This window comes from Mesoplodon mirus (assembly GCF_964341445.2).
Source record: "Mesoplodon mirus genome assembly, chromosome: 1".
NCBI lineage: Eukaryota > Metazoa > Chordata > Mammalia > Artiodactyla > Ziphiidae > Mesoplodon > Mesoplodon mirus.
The window spans coordinates 231,525,067-231,541,845 of NC_138976.1; the positions used below are offsets into that span (position 1 = coordinate 231,525,067).

The following is a 16,779-nucleotide window of genomic DNA, read 5'->3' on the forward strand; positions in this document are numbered from 1 at the left end:
GAAAGCTCCAATACAGTTGACACAGAACGGTAATTCTCAGCTTCTCATCACAGAAACTCCAAGTTCACGCGTTCTTAACTGGTTTTGTTTTTCTTTTTGCATAAAGGTGGAATTTCAGATTCCACAGTACCTTACATTTGAGAAATGGAATATTTCCTGCCCCATCATTAAACAAAGGACGTCACAGTCATCAGCGATTGCAGCCCTCCAAAGTGAGCCGGTGAGCCCTGAGGGAACTCAGGAAGGAAAAGAATACCTGCCGTCCAGCAGCCATCAGACTGCGGCCACTCCCTGCGGGGAGCCACGCGGAAACTCGGGATGTGAAAACCGTGGCCCCAGAGAGCTGACGTGCAGATCACAGGAATGATTCCAGTGAGCCCAGACCCTTGCATCTTCCCATACATAGAAAAGCGCTAAGTTCCTTAACTTGGGATGTCCGGTTTTCCTTCATTAACAATCATCTTCCGGCGTTCAGACTACCTGCCCTTTCTTGCAAAAGCGATGTGATCTGGCTCCGCCCCCCTCACCTCCCCAGAGCAGTTTCTCAGGGTTTCTTGAGATGCTACCTCCTGGGCTTGAAGTCCTAAAGCTTCCTGCCGAGTAAAACGTAACCCGCAACGTCGAGGTTGTGACCGTGTTTTAGGCGGACCCATTTCCCCGATTTCTCATCCCGCCTCTTCTTGACCCTGTCTTGTTGGGGTGGATGTCCCGGACGTCTCTGCCTCCTTTCCCTCTATTTCATGCCCAAACCCCCAAGGCCTCTGCCGCCTCTTGCTGGATATTGTGGCGGAAGGATGCTCAGCGCCCCCCCCCCCCCGCACCAGCTCACACACTGAAGCGCGGTGAAACGAAACTTGAAACTGCAGTGCTGGGGACGAGAAAGGAAACCGAAAGCCTCCCGGACCTCTGGCCTACCGGGGGCCCGCCCCGCCCCGCCCCGCCCGCTCCCTACACCTGTCCTGCGCTCCGCGCCCTCCTGCCTCTCTGCGGAGCGCTCAGCCGCCCTGCAGACGCTGCGGGTCCGGCTCCAGGTTCGGTCCTGGGTAAAGGGTGTGAGGGCGTGTCGCGGGTCCCGGGGCGCTGCGGACTCGCAGGGGCTCGAGGTCTTTGGCCTGGTGGGCGCGGGGAGGTGCCCGGCGCAGGCGCTGGGCTCCGGGAATGCAGGGCGGGGGCGAGGGATGCAGGATGCTGCCGGGGGCGGTGCGTCGCAGAGCTCAAGAGTTGCGAGGGGGAGGTGGGCGCTGGCGGGGGCGGGGCCGTGGAGCGCTGAGGTCTGAGGTCTGAGGAGGGAGACGGGCGCGCAGGCACTAAGGGTCCTCTTCGGAGAAAGGGTGGGCATGGGGCTGCTGGGAAGACCAAGGCGCGTCAGAGACGGGCAGGGCCGGTGAGCCCTGGACGGGGCAGCACTAAGCATCTTCCTCATCCCTTCGGAGCCTCGGACCCAAACCAAAGTTGCAGAATCAGAGTCTGCATTTTCATAAGGTGTCCCAGGTGATTCCTACATTTCAGTGGCTTAGCGCTGTAAGAATTTATTTTTTTAACGAAGTATTCACGGTCAAGGGGTACGCATTCGTTTTCTATTGCTGTGCAACAAATGATCACCCCTTTAGTGGCTGAAGTCCGTCGAAATTCACCGTGTTAAGAGTTTCGGTGGATGGGAAGTCCAGGCAGGGGGCTGAGCCCGGACCTGCGTCTCCCGGCTCGAATCCGCTGGCTGGAAGGATCCAGTTCCTTGCAGCTGTGGGGTTGGAGTTCCCTGTTTCTTGTTGGCCCGAGGCTCCTCCTGGCCTGTAGAGACCCCGCTGAAGGGCTTAGCCTCAGCTTTAGGTCTGCAGAGCCAGTAGGAGAATCTCCTTTCTCCTGTGTGTATGATAGTCTCGCAGATGTACCCCCATGGGGGGAGACGCTGTCCCACTAAAGTCACAGGTCCTGCCTACGCCCAGGGGACAGGTTATGGGGGCGGGGCACACCGGGGAGGCTGGGGTCTCAGAGGCCACCCTCAGATCCTGCCCACTGCGGGTCAGCTCCTCTCCAGGCCATGTTTCAGGAGCGGTCCCCTTGCGTGCTCCACCATCGCCTGGACCGTGTTCTCTGGCTCTGGCTGTCTCTTCTCCAACGTGTAGTCCACGATTCCTCTTTTTTTCCCCTTCTTTCGATTTAAGATTTTAAAATCAGAACCCAAACAAGGTTCTGACACTACTGTGTTTGGAAGTTTGTTACCATCTCTTTCATCCTCTTGCAATTTATTTCTTAATAAGCTGGGGGTTTTGTTTGAAAGTTTATATTGGTGGTGGGGTTTTTTTGTTTTTGTTTTTTTTTTAATTTATTTATTTGGCTGCGTTGCATCTTCGTTGCTGCGCGTGGGCTTTCTCTAGTTGCTGCGAGCGGGGGCTACTCTTCCTTGTGGTGCACAGGCTTCTCATTGTGGTGGCTTCTCTTGTTGCGGAGCACGGGCTCTAGGCACGTGGGCTTCAGTAGTTGTGGCACGTGGGCTCAGTAGTTGTGGCTCACGGGCTCTAGAGCGCAGGCTCCGTAGTTGTGGCGCACGGGCTTAGTTGCTCCACAGCAGGTGGGATCCCTCCCGACCAGGGCTCGAACCCGTGTACCCTGCATTGGCAGGCAGATTCTTAACCGCTGTGCCAGCGGGGAAGCCCGGTTTTTGTTTTTTTAAATCTTGTCTTGTAGTGATTCTACTAGTCCTCTTGGTATATTTTAACATTTAACATGTTCTTCTGTTTTCTAAATTTCTAAGTGACAGTTCTTGCTACCAGAGTTTTGATCAAATTCAGGTTTAAGATCCCCCCCCTCCCCCCCCCGGAGTATTTCCACACTGGTGTAGTTCTGTATGGAAACAGCTCTTTGCCTCTATTTTTGTTGTGTTATCACCTAAAAATGCCGAGATCGATTAATTTACTAGAAGCTGTAAACTGGAACCACCCAGTGCTACATTTTCGTCTCTGTTTGTTAGCTGGGTTACCCCCGGCCTCACAGAAATGAAGCCTCCCCATGTATGAACCTCCCAATTTGGCTAATTGTATTAATTTCATACTATCAGTGTTTGTCATAATTTATAGTATTTTATGACTTTAATTCTTGTGATTTGTTTCTGTGTTGACTCAAAAATGGAAAACCAGTTAGCAGCACTTACAAAATTATGATTATGTACAGTTGTAGGAAGTCTTTGTCTTTGGCTGGGAAACATAGTTCTATATCATTAAGACTACTGCTTGAAATGGATACTTCTCAAAATTCAAAGTGTCATGCATCCTCTTATTTTTCTTTTTAGCTTCCTTTAATTTTTGTGGACCATACATAGTTTCAATGTTTCTCGATTGTCCTCTTTATCTTTTTTCTTCAATTTTCTGTACTATCTTTTAAAATAAATTTTCATTTAAGATGAGTAGTTGGTGAGATTTCTGACTGCTTTTTAAAATTTTTTAATTAATTTTTTTAATTGACTGCATTGGGTCTTCGTCGCTGCACGTGGGCTTTCTCTAGTTGCAGTGCGCATGCTTCTCATTGCGGTGGCTTCTCTTGTTGCGGAGCACAGGCTCTAGGCACGTGGGCTTCAGTAGTTGTGGCGTGCAGGCTCAGTTGTTGTGGCGCACGGGCTTAGCTGCTCCGCGGCATGTGGGATCTTCCCCGACCGCGGCTCGAACCTGTGTCCCCTGCCTTGGCAGGCGGATTCTTAACCACTGCGCCACCAGGGAAGCCCCTGACTTCTTAAATGTCTAGCAGTACTGTCTTTTTCCCCTCCTGATGAATTGAATGACTGTTTGGATACAGAATTCTTAGTTCAAAATATTTTCCTCCCAGAACTTTGAAAGTATTCTTTTCTTTTATCAAGACATCCAGTAATGCTCTCATTTTGATGTGTTGTATCTGTGTGCCAGGTACTATTTTAATCCATTTGTATGCATCAGCTCATACTTCTAAATGGCTTGAAAACACAGCCAGGGGGAGTAATATGATTGTCCGACGAGTGGATGAGTGAAGTGAGACAGAGAAAGTAACTTACCTCAACTGTAGTATGTTCACAGCTGGGGTGAGAAGCCCGGCGTCCTGCTGGCAGCGCCCATGCTCTCTGCTCACATCTGCCTGTCTGCCTTACACCTCTTTGTGGTGCTTCCGTCTTTCTCTATTCCTGGAGCTCTTCGGGTTTCACAAGCTGTCTCTAAGCATGGTTTTCTCTTTCGCCATTATTTCTGCTCAGTTCTTGGAAAAAAATTTCAATCTAAAAGAGTATATTTTTCTTTAACTCTGGCCTAATATCGTTATGTTATGCTAAGTATTATATCTTTGATTACTTTTAATTTATCCTCACCCCATTGTGCAATCGTACTTCTCTGTGACTGGAATTACTGTGAAATGGACTTAGAACTTGTTGATCTCTCCTCCATATTTTAATAATCTTTCTATTTTCCATCCCTTTGATTTTCTCTTCTCTCCTTTAAGAAATTTCCTGGATTTTAACCCCTAGATCACTAACTTGAAATTTCAGCATGCCCATTCCATTGTTCTGTGCATAAATTATTTTTCTGAAGTTGTATTTAAAACTTTTATGAACATTTACTTTTTTTGTTTTGCTGTAGCAACGTGTTATTATTTTATTAGTTAATGTCATTGTCATTATTGAGAAATCTAACTGGAGTTTTTTTTTTTTTTTTGCGGTACGCGGGCCTCTCACTGTTGTGGCCTCTCCCGCTGCGGAGCGCAGGCTCAGTGGCCATGGCTTATGGGCCCAGCCGCTCCGCAGCATGTGGGATCCTCCCGGACCGGGGCACGAACCCGTGTCCCCTGCATCGGCAGGCGGACTCTTAACCACTGCGCCACCAGGGAAGCCCTGGAGTTTTTTTTTTTTTTTAAAGGACTACTCTGTCCTTGAATCATGTTTGTTCATCTGGCTTCTTATTTTTTCTTTTCTTCCCCCTTAAATGTTGAGCAATTCTAATTTTTTGTACATATTCACTCGTGGTTATTATGATAGGTAGCTGGTTTTATTTTCCTTAGCATGTTTCTCCCTTACATGAGAGAGAACTGAGCATAATGATTGTGGATTCTGTGTGATGTTTAGGTGAGAACGAGTTTGGGGTAAAGTTTAATATGGAAAAAAGCTTCCTGTAGGATGTGTGAGGGTGGGGGAACAGGCCGGGAGTCCCTTACCTGTCAGATGAAGGGGGCTTTATTCTGCCAACATAGCTGTGGTTGAAAATCTGCCCAGTGTCCAGCATGCACTCATGCCCCATTAGTCACTGTTAGTTAATTTCAAAACCTGTATTATCTCTTTCAGTTTATGTGCATTGTATTTTCAAATGAAGGTGTTAGGACTTAATTTGTTTGGAGCTCACTGCTTACTACATGAACTATTAGGTATTCATTTTGTCCTAGGAGTACGATTTAAAAAAAAAAGTCCTGAGACATTAAGGGTACTGTGAACCTCTGGGATGTTGTGATTTAACCCATCTCATCTTGTGTATCTGATACTGTCTTTCCTGATGCTGTGTCTCTCTGTCCAAGCGACTTCATCCACACCGGTGGCCTCACTTAACCATAATACTGAAACTGCCTTTCCTGATGCTGTGTCTCTCTGTCCAAGCGACTTTATCCACACCGGTGGCCTCACTTAACCATAATACTGAAACTGCTCTCACATTGAGGTCTAGCCCAGACCTCGTGTCTTATCTCCAGACCTGTACATTTAATTACTTACAGGACATATCCCACAGTAAGTCGAACCCAGGCTGACCACAAATGAACTTAGGATCTTTCCCTGACGTTGGCCGCATCCCAGGGTTTCCAGCCCGGGAGCAGCCTTGCCTTCCATCCGATTGCATCAGGTAGAATCCTAAGGGGCTCCACTTCTCTATCCGTAGCTGATCCATTGCCTCATCATGTCAAACTCACCTTCTGAGTGTCTAAGATTAACATGTGCCTCAAACTACTGTCTAGCTGCACTGCATGCAGCTACTACCATTGTTCTAGAACAGTGGCTTTCTCTCCGCCTCAATAGCGGGGTCTTTGCTTCACCCCATCTATTCTCTGTACTGGAGCCAGAGTAATCTTCCAAGATGCAAAGTCAATCACATTACTAGCTGCTTAAAATCCATCAGTAGATTTTAGGATGACAAACATGCGATCAGAGGCTCTGCATGGCTTTGTGTTTCTGCGGCCTTCTGCACTCCAGCGCAGCTGGCTTCTTCTCAGGGCCTAGAACCATCCACACACTTTCCTGCCACAAGGCTTTTGCACCAGGTGTTCTGGGTTCTCTCTGCCTGCAGTGCTACCCACCCCACCCCTTTGTTTAATTAATTCTCCTCTTATCCTTCAGAATTCAGCTCAAGCATTGCTTCTTTAGGGAAGTTTCCACTGACCTTTTGACTTGGTCGCATTTGCAATGTTCCATTGTTTGTATGATTTTCTGATGGATATTTATCTTTCCTGGTAAATTTTAAGTTTCATGGGAACTGACAGAATTTTGACTTTTGTTCATTCTTCTATTCCCAGTGCCTAAAGTTTTGTTTAACACACAGTAGTCATTCAGTACTGTTTGTTGATGGAATAATTCATTTCTAATTTTTCTTTCTTTGTAGGTCTGCCGTTTTCATTAGCATCTGCCACTTAGAGGTACCACAGTAAAGGATATTTGCTATATTTCATATTTTCCATCAGGTTGGAGGCACGTGGCAAGAATGGGTAATTTTCAATTTAAAATATTTATAAATTGTAAAATACTGATTCTGCAAGCTACCAGATTTAATAGAATTAACTTTATGACTGTTTTTTCTTTCTCAAATAATTTGTAAATGATAGCTCTTTTAAAAAGAATTGATTGAAAATAATTCATTCTCTTTCTCTCTCTCTTTTTTTAGGTTTAGAAAAGTACATGAGGCTTTTAGAGAAAATGTCACAGTTGATTTTGGATCAAATGGCAAAAGCTGAGTGAGTGTTGTAGTAATAAATCAAGAGATATAAACTTCTACATCTTATTCCCTGTGTATCGGATTGGCCTTAAAGCGATTATCCATCTTTCATCTATCTATCATCTACCGTCTATCTATTATCTATCTATCCATTCATCCTTCCATCTATCCATATTTCTAATCTATTTATCATTTATCTTAGTATACGTATTATAGTATTTTATATATATATATGAGATTGTTGAACACAGAACTTTTAGAGCTGTTTGATGGTCAGTGGAAACAGTCTTCTCTTGCTTTATTGTCCATAGCTGTCAATGAACCCATTGTTTTATGAAAGGATGAGATTTTTTTTTTCCCTTATTTGAGAGCACTTATTCAATCTTTTCGAAATCATGCTTACAATTTCCATGTATTATTTTTTTAAACATCTTTATTGGAGTATAATTGCTTTACAATGGTGTGTTAGTTTCTGCTTTATAACAAAGTGAATCAGCTATACATATACATATGTCCCCACATCTCTTCCCTCTTGCGTCTCCCTCCCTGCCACCCTCCCTTTCCCACCCCTCTAGGTGGTCACAGAGCACCGAGCTGATCTCCCTGTGCTATGTGGCTGCTTCCCACTAGCTATCTATTTTAGTTTGGTATTGTATATATGTCCACGCCACTCTCTCACTTTGTCCCAGCTTACCCTTCCCCCACCCTGTATCCTCAAGTCCATTCTCTAGTAGGTCTGTGTCTTTTTTTTTTTTTTTTTTTTTTTTTAGTTTCTGCTTTATAACAAAGTGAATCAGTCATACATATACATCTGTTCCCATATCCCTTCCCTCTTGCGTCTCCCTCCCTACCACCCTCCCTATCCCACCCATCCAGGTGGTCACAAAGCATCGAGCTGATCTCCCTGTGCTATGCGGCTGCTTCCCACTATCTATCTACCTTACGTTTGGTAGTGTATATATGTCCATGCCGCTCTTTCACTTTGTCACAGCTTACCCTTCCCCCTCCCCATATCCTCAAGTCCATTCTCAAGTAGGTCTGTGTCTTTATTCCCGTCTTTCCCCTAGGTTCTTCATGACTTTTTTTTTTGTTTCCATATATATGTGTTAGCATACGGTATTTGTTTTTCTCTGACTTACTTCACTCTGTATGACAGACTCTAGGTCCATCCACCTCACTACAAATAACTCAATTTAGTTTCTTTTTATGGCTGAGTAATAATCTATTGTATGTATATGCCACATCTTCTTTAGAAAGGATGAGATTGATGAAGCAGGAAGGTCTATATTCAGATATAGGTGTTCAGTCCCTGAGTCCAGCCCACATTTTGGCCTTAGATAAAGTGCTCTTTTTTCGAGCCTCAGTTTCCTTCCCTGTTGAGCGGAGGTGATGCTGATTCTTCCTGTGAAGGACACTCATGCGTGCGGGTGTCTTTGGCAAGTCAGTGTAGAGACCAACATGAAAGAATTACTCAGTAAATCAAGCTCTTGATGATAATGATGATGAAGATAACGATGATAATAAAGCTGCTGCTTTTTGGGCCTGATTTCATCTTCGTGTAATTTTTCATTTTCACTGTTTGTATTTTAGTTATGACAGTCTCTTCAATGATTTTGTTGAGTCTGAGTTTTTTCTGATTGATGGAGACTCACTGCTGATGACACACGTCTGTGAAAAATCCTTGCGGCCTGAACAGGGCCTGCACTTCTTCTACCTGGTTGAACGCTACCTTGTGGATCTAATTAGTAAAGGAGGACAGTTTGCCGTTGTTTTCTTCAAGGTAACGTGACAGTTGGGTTCTTTTCTATGATTTGAGAACTAAGACTACAATGACATTGTTTTATAAGTAGTTTCTTTTTTTCTTATTTCAAAGTGAAATAGATCTATAAAAATTCAGCAAATTTAAAGGGAAGAACAGAAAAAAAAGTGACCCATAATCCCAGCATTCAGAAATGACTACATTGAGGATTATTATTATTATTTTTATTGGGGTGTAGTTGTTTTACAATATTGTGTTAGTTTCTGCTGTACAGCCAAGTGAAGTAGAGTTCTCTCTGCTATACAGTAGGTTCTCATTAGTTATCTATTTTATACATACTAGTGTATATATATCAATCCCAATTTCCCAATTCTTTCCACTCCCCCCTTTCCCCCCTTGGTGTCCATACGTTTGTTTCTATTTCTTTGTCTCTATTTCTGTCCTGCAAACCGGTTCGTCTGTACCATTTTTCTAGATTCCACATATATGCGTTAATATACAATATTTGTTTTTCTCTTTCTGACTTACTTCACTCTGTATGACAGTCTCTACGTCCATCCACGTCTCTACAGATGACCCAGTTCAAAAAGAAACATGCACCCCAGTGTTCATTGCAGCACTATTTACAATAGCCAGGTCAACGTAAATGTCCGTCACAGACGAATGGAGAAAGAAGATGTGGTACATATATACAATGGAATACTACTCAGCCATAAAAAGGAATGAAATTGGGTCATTTGTAGAGGATTATTTTTTATTTGCCCTCATGGAGCTTTCCTGTGAGGACACACAGGACCCTGGAGGAGGGGGAGGGCCGTCCTCGGAAGCGACTGAGCTGATCTCTGGGTTCTAATCTCCCAACTCCAAGTAGGTCCACCTCTGTCTTCAAAACTCAACAGTTTGTGGGGGCTTCCCTGGTGGCACAGTGGTTGAGAGTCTGCCTGCTAATGCGGGGGACGTGGGTTTGAGCCCTGGTCTGGGAGGATCCCACATGCCACGGAGCAACTAGGCCCATGAGCCACAACTACTGAGCCTGTGCGTCTGGAGCCTGTGCTCCACAACAAGAGAGGCTGTGATAGTGAGAGGCCCGCGCACTGCGATGAAGAGTGGCCCCCGCTTGCCACAACTAGAGAAAGCCCTCACACAGAAACGAAGACACAACACAGCAAAAATAAATAAATTAATTAATAAACTCCTACTCCCAACATCTAAAAAAAAAAAAAAAAAAAAAAACAGTTTGTTTGAGCCCAGAGGTGGATCAAACTCACCAATGTTGCTTCGTTCTTATTTGCTCTGCAGTAAATGCATCCAAGGGAAGATACTTGGTCTTCCTTTTTTTGAATGTGCATATAACTAATGAAATTTTAGCAGTTTCAAATACATGTATGTATCATACCACCACCTCCTCCTCATTCTATCCCTAAAGGTAACCAGTGTGTTATTCTTGGAGGTTTTGGTGCATGTCTGTTCAGTTCTTTTGTGATCTGTATTATCGTTAGATATTTGAACATTGCTGACTACCTGCAAGCAATGCATGAATTGTGGGCTTTTGATAAAAACCAGGGCTACTTCCGGATGACCTGGGACTGTCCCTGCAGAGTGATCCACCCCAGCTTTCCCTGTGGATGATTTATAGCTACCATTTGTTTTTCCATATTTTTCTTTCTTTTTCTTTTTGAAGTGAGATTGGAGAGGAGAAGAATTAGAATGGGGAGGGAAAGTGTGATGTATTTAAACCCAAATTGTGATTTGTGGCCTGTGTTTGCAGAATGACAGTCAAGGATCAAGGGTCTATGTTCTGACTATAAAACAGAATACAACTGTGTTGGAGCCTATTCCTTTAATGACTTTCATGGTATGTGTTAACCAAGAAAACTAGTAGACAGCTAAATGATGATTTCAAAATTGTCTACCCCATAGGATGCTGAGCATGCATACAACGACATCCCTGAATTTCTTCCTCTGAGAAAGGCATTAATTCTCCACCTTCAGCATAATACCAATATTGATGTTCGAACAGACTTTTCTGGGTGCTTCTCACAAGAGTGGAAAACTTTCTTGGAAGACAGTTACCCATATTTTCTGATCGTTGCCGATGAAAGCCTGAGCCATCTACAAGTACACCTTTTCAACTTTTTAATCATTCAGTCCTGGGCAATGAACGTCAATGCCGTGCTCTTCTCGGGCCAAGCATCCGATGTCCTTCGACTTTACGCGTACTTTATGCCGAGCAAGTACAAAAACCAGATGATTTTCCGGAAGGTAGTATGCACCTAAAAGACAAACTTTTAGAATTTCACGAAATTTTCTACATTACTTGACTCAGTTTTATTTCTACCTCTTTTATGGAAATTATCATAGGTTTAACAGAGAGGTATAGAAAAATAGAAATGATAATAAAGCAAAAATGCAGTCATTTATTGGGCAGTTGTCATAACAATAGTGCTTGGTACTTCCCATGGGTCATTTTATTTAACCTTCACAATGACCCTGTGAGGGGGGTGTTCGTGTTGTCTGTGTTTTGCAGATGATGAAGTAGATACTTGAACAAATAACCTGCCCATTGTCAATTCCAAATCCAGTAATACAGCCTGGATTTTAAGAGAGGCAGCCTGACCCCAGCCCTTCTGTGCTTAAGTGTGGCATGGGGTTCCACCTCCACTTAGGAAGGCCAGACATGCGTCCACATACTAGTGAAATGATGGTGAATATGGTAGCTTTTCAGGAGAAAACAATGGAGAAAGTTGATGAAATGCAATTTTTAAAAAAATTTAAAAAATATTTTGGCTGTACTGCATGACGCATAGGATCTTGGCTCCCCTACCTGGGATCCAGCCTGTGCTCCCTGCATTGGAAGCATGGAGTCTTAATCACTGGACCGCCAGGGAGGTCCCTGAAATAAAATTATTTCTTAACATTAAATCATTAATAGAATTTTTAAACTATTTAGAATCTTAATCCTGTGATCTTATTATTTTGCTGTATTGGTATAATTGGTAATGACTGTCTTGAACGTTTGGGAGTTCAAAAATGCTCACCAATTTTAGAAATAAATTTGGCTTCTGTCTAATTTTTACTACTTATAGTGAATTTAGAATGTGAAGGCCATTCTATATATCATCAAAATGATTTTTGTGTCAGTTAACATTTTCACTTTTTTGAGTTTAGGGTCTCACCCCTCGTGGCACTGCCAATATCTGGATGGTTATCACAAAATCCAATAAGATAGTTTACTTTGCTTTCGTTAGAACTTCAGTCATTAAACTATTTCCAACTCTGGTTGCTGTGAGTAGAAACAGCCTTGTGTGTGTGTGTGTGTGTGTGGTTTTTTTTTTTGTTGTTGTTGTTGTTGCGGTACGAGGGCCTCGCACCGCTGTGGCCTCTCCCGTTGCGGAGCACAGCCTCTGGACGCGCAGGCTCAGCGGCCACGGCTCACGGGCCCAGCCGCTCCGTGGCATGTGGGATCTTCCCGGACCGGGGCACGAACCTGCGTCCCCTGCATTGGCAGGCGGACTCTCAACCACTGTGCCACCAGGGAAGTCCGTGTGTTTTTTTTTTAGTTAAAAAATTATTTTTTATAGTGACAGGAGGTCCTGTAATCCATTCATTTCATTTTTTAAATTCTTTTAGAGCAATTTCTGAATCTGTGTTTGAAGAGTCCCTACAAACTTCCTTACCAGTCTTTCCTCAAGAAAAACATTTTTTAATGGAGGATTTTATTTCTGGTAAAATAACTTATTTCCTAGCTTATTGAACACTCACCTTAAAGAGGTGATTTCACTGATCAATTTGAGGACTATGTGAAATGTGTATAAAAATGCCATGCATGTTGATAATGGCTGTTGCTGGATGATCATTACCTGGGGAAGGCAGTTATGCTATTCTCTCTGTGTCTATTTGAATTTTTTTCTAATAAAATCTAGTGCATTAAATGGGTAAATTGTTTCTTTTTGAGGTATTGAAAATGTTCTAAAATTAGATTATGGCAATGGTTGCACAACTCTGTAAATTTACCAAAAGCCATTGAATTGTACCCTTAAAGTGAGTGGATTTTGTGTCATGTTAACTATACCTTCATGAAGTTGTTAAAAAATAAAATGGACCTAGACAAAAATTAATTTGGCGAAGACAGCATAGTGCTCTTTGGCAGGCTTTAAAAGCATTGTTGATGATCTGTAATTACATTCGTGTATTTTTTTCTTTTTACTTAGAAATATATTGTAACGATATTATCTTCAATATATGATTTTCTTTAGTTGGAAAGTAATGTGATATATTATTCATGACGATTTATGTGACTTGCCTTCCTTTTGCAGAATGAAAAGAACTTTGAGAATGCTTATAAAACCCTGATTAAGCAATTGGAGGAATGTAGAGTTTTAGCATTAGGACGTCTTTTTGGAAATTTAAAATGGAAAAATATGATGGAAGAGGTACTGAAACTTTTAAAAAACTTTTTATTCGATTGAATTGTTTAATTACTAAAAAAAATTCACACATAGTTCAGAGTTCTCATATACCTCTCACCCAGCTTCCTCCCCCGTTGTTAACATCTGATGTAACCAAGGTACGTTTGTCAAACTAGGAAATTAATATCACTATAATAATATTAACAGACAAACATATTAATAACAGACTTTAATACACCACTTTTTCCGATTATCAGAAAAATTATTCACAAATTTTATTTTTACTGGATGCCTAATATTTCTCTAATGCTGCACATTTAAATTGTTTGAAAATTGGCTTTAACAGATAACTTTGTGATGAACATCTTGGAGCATAAATCTTGGTACACATTTTGTATAACTTACCTAACCTACATACCTAGAACTTGCATAGTCAATCAGAAAGTATCAGCATACATAATGATAATCATATGTATTGCCAAATAGCTTTGCAGTAACTCTGTGCCTATGTATATTCTGATTTGCAAATATAAGAGAAATGACACGTCACATGATTTCCAGTGCTATTATCCTTAAAATATACTTTGCTAATTTGAAAGTAAAAATATGCTATCTAATTGTCCTTTTTGTTACTAAAATGGTTGAACACTTTTATTAATATTTGTATTTTGTGAATTGTCTGCTCATCTCTTATTAAAGGCTTGATGTTTTATTGATTTATAGGAGCTCTTTACATATTTAAACTTGTAATAATTTCATTGAAATACTTATTATTTTCCCATTTTGAATTTTGTTTCTTCCTTTAAACAGAAATGTTTATAGTTCTGTGTAGTCATATCTGTTTTTCTCTTCTGTATGAGTTCTTCTAGTAAGATCACTTATGATTGAAAATATTTTTCTAAATATCACGACATTTTACAATTTCCTTCTGTGACAGGCATGTGAAACTATTTCTCTGCTAAAGCAACTGTGGCCGGAAGGATCTGACATTCGGCAAGTTCTTTGTGTTACTTCGTGTTCCTTGTCTTTGAGTTTATACCATCACTTTTTAGAAAACAGATCGAAGACCACTGATGCTCAGAAAGCTAACATCCAACAGGTATGATAGGTTTACCGTGAAACACCAGCGAAATTTTATTTATTTGATTTTATTGAAACATCTATTGTGCTGTTAGATGGGTTGGTGTTCTACTCACAGCTATTTCCCTTAGTACATTTTTAGTCAAATGTGTCCAACCCTCCAGAGGAAGATAAGAAAGTGGCCCTTGGTGAGAGTTTACCCCCTTATGATGTTCTGGGCTCCTACATGCCTTGTGCCATTAAGTCTTCACGACAGCAGTTTAAGGGAGGTGCTGTGATTCTTTCTGAGGCTCAGAGAGTCCAGGGAACATTTGTCAAACCCAAGGATGAAATACAGTGTGGATTGAAACCAGGTCTGTCTGTCTGATCCAAGCTCCCCTCTGTCTGCTGCCTTGTGCAAGGACCTTCCTGCTGTCCTGGCTGGACAGATGCTAAAGCCACAACTTCTGTAGGGCTGACAGAGGCCATTGAGACTCTGTTGACTGGAGTGGGTTTGTTCTCCAACCAACCAGCCATCCCTGTGTGTCTGCACATGTGCACGCGTGCACTCAGACACACACGTGTACACGTACTGTGTTGTTTACACCCTGAGTGCTGGGGAACTCCTGGTTGAAGATTCTTATGAAAGAGAAACGCAGTTTGGTCTCTTTCTTTCATAGTTTCAGAAATGAACAGGGCTCATCATCTTTCTCCCGCGTCCTTTAGGTCTGCTTGAATAGTGTTTTTGCAAAATAACGTAGATGGCTAGGCATGCCATTTTAAATGATCACAAAAGTGATACTAAACCACTTGTCTCTCTGGGGCTTCTCATCGTTGGACCCCGTCTGGCCCTGTGGAGGCACACTGAATGAGCCTCAGTCTGGTTCCAGTGACAGCCCTGCAAACATTGTCTCATCAGGTTAAATATGCCCACTTCTTTACCCTATTTCTACTTGGGTATGTTTTCAGATTGTACCAGTTTCCTCACCCTGGTAGTTTTCAATATAACCTTTAAAATAGGACGCCTGGGAGAGAAGATATGGAGCATTTCACGTGTGGCCCCGCCCTGCAGAATCCTGTGAGCTCCTGACTTCATGCGCTGCTGGGTCAGCTCATGTGAAGTTGGGCTCAACTAAGAACACAGGAAGTTGCTTTATGTAAACTGCTGCTAAGCTGGCGCTTCCCTGTCCCTCTTACCCAACGTGTGTGTTATGTGAAGAAAAGAACTTCTGCAAACATGCAGCGTGAACAGCGCAAGAGTGCGTGGTTCCTGCCCACGTGGTGCAGCGCGAGAGCGCGTGGTTCCTGCCCACGTGGCGCCCAGGCAGCAGGCGGTGTCCTGGCCGCGGTCCCCTGACCCACCTTCTTTATTTGATGCAGGGGGAGAGGAGCTGCCTCACCCTGGAGGGGGTGACAGATTGGTGTAGACTGCACTGTCTCAGCGTGGCATTTCTCCTCCACTTACCTCTTTCCCAAAGAGCATGTACCAGATTCATCACTTCCCACTGGATTGAGGACGTTCAGACTTTCTTAACAATGGTAAGTATACCCTTGATTAGTTTGTTTTTTTGTTTCAGTTGTTAGATGTAGAAAAACCACAATGACCTTCAAAAACAGATTTGTATGGGAACAATGGCAGCCCTTTGGCGGCTTTAAAGGTGTAAAGGCCTAAATAAGTCACTTCCCAATTTCAATAACTCTGGGGGGTAAAAACCAACATCTTGGTGTGTCTTCAGCCTGAGGGGATGTATCATAGCCCCCCTTCTGGTCTGTGTTAAGATCAGGATTTTGCGCCATCAACTATAAGAGATGGCTTCTGTCATGTTCTGTTCTTGAGTGTAGTTAAAGAAATCAGTGTAATAGTTGATTATCTTCATCCATTCTAGAGGACATTTAGAGGAAATTTGTAAACTTTAAAAAAGCAAAAGCAAAAGAAAATCTTACTCAGAGGCCCACCACTCAAGTCAATTCTGATAACTGTTAATATTTTGGTTTATTCTGTTTTAAATGCATAGACCTTTTTTTCTGTTATTTGTTATTGTTTCTAACACTGGAATTATATATACATATATATATATATATATATATATATATATAAATTTTTTCTTTTCACATATTTTTCTATTTTCTTCCACACTCTTGATTAGCTCATTTTGTAGTGGCCGCTGGCTATTTCTTTCTTTTTTTTTTTTTTTTGCGGTACACGGGCCTCTCACTGCTGTGGCCTCTCCCGTTGCGGAGCACAGGCTCCGGATGCGCAGGCTCAGCGGCCTTGGCTCACGGGCCCAGCTGCTCCGCGGCATGTGGGATCCTCCCGGACCGGGGCACGAACCCATGTCCCCTGCATCAGCAGGCGGACTCTCAACCACTGCGCCACCAGGGAAGCCCTGTGAATATTTTTATATTGATTACACATTGAAATGACAATATTTTGGGTATGTTGGGTTGAATAAAATAAAATGAATTTCAGCTTTTTTTTTTTTTTTTGTGGTACGTGGGCCTCTCACTGTTGTGGCCTCTCCCGTTGCGGAGCACAGGCTCCGGACGCACAGGCTCAGTGGCCATGGCTCACGGGCCCAGCCGCTCCGCGGCATGTGGGATCTTCCCGGACCGGGGCACGAACCCGCGTTCT

The 16,779-nt window shown here is 42.9% G+C and overlaps 1 protein-coding gene across 1 annotated transcript in view; it reads left to right on the forward strand.

Annotated features, from left to right (window-relative positions):
• Positions 1–847: 847 nt before the first annotated feature.
• The window catches only part of LOC309806459 (putative ATP-dependent RNA helicase DDX60), an 80,686-nt gene continuing 64,754 nt past the window's right edge, over positions 848–16,779 (forward strand). Inside the window, exons 1-8 of the mRNA XM_082625311.1 lie at positions 848–1,031; positions 6,591–6,693; positions 6,870–6,939; positions 8,511–8,700; positions 10,600–10,941; positions 12,996–13,112; positions 14,026–14,187; positions 15,528–15,686. Of these exons, the coding sequence (XP_082481437.1) occupies positions 6,690–6,693; positions 6,870–6,939; positions 8,511–8,700; positions 10,600–10,941; positions 12,996–13,112; positions 14,026–14,187; positions 15,528–15,686 (1,044 nt within the window). The 5' untranslated portion in view covers positions 848–1,031; positions 6,591–6,689. The remainder of the gene's footprint in view (positions 1,032–6,590; positions 6,694–6,869; positions 6,940–8,510; positions 8,701–10,599; positions 10,942–12,995; positions 13,113–14,025; positions 14,188–15,527; positions 15,687–16,779) is intronic.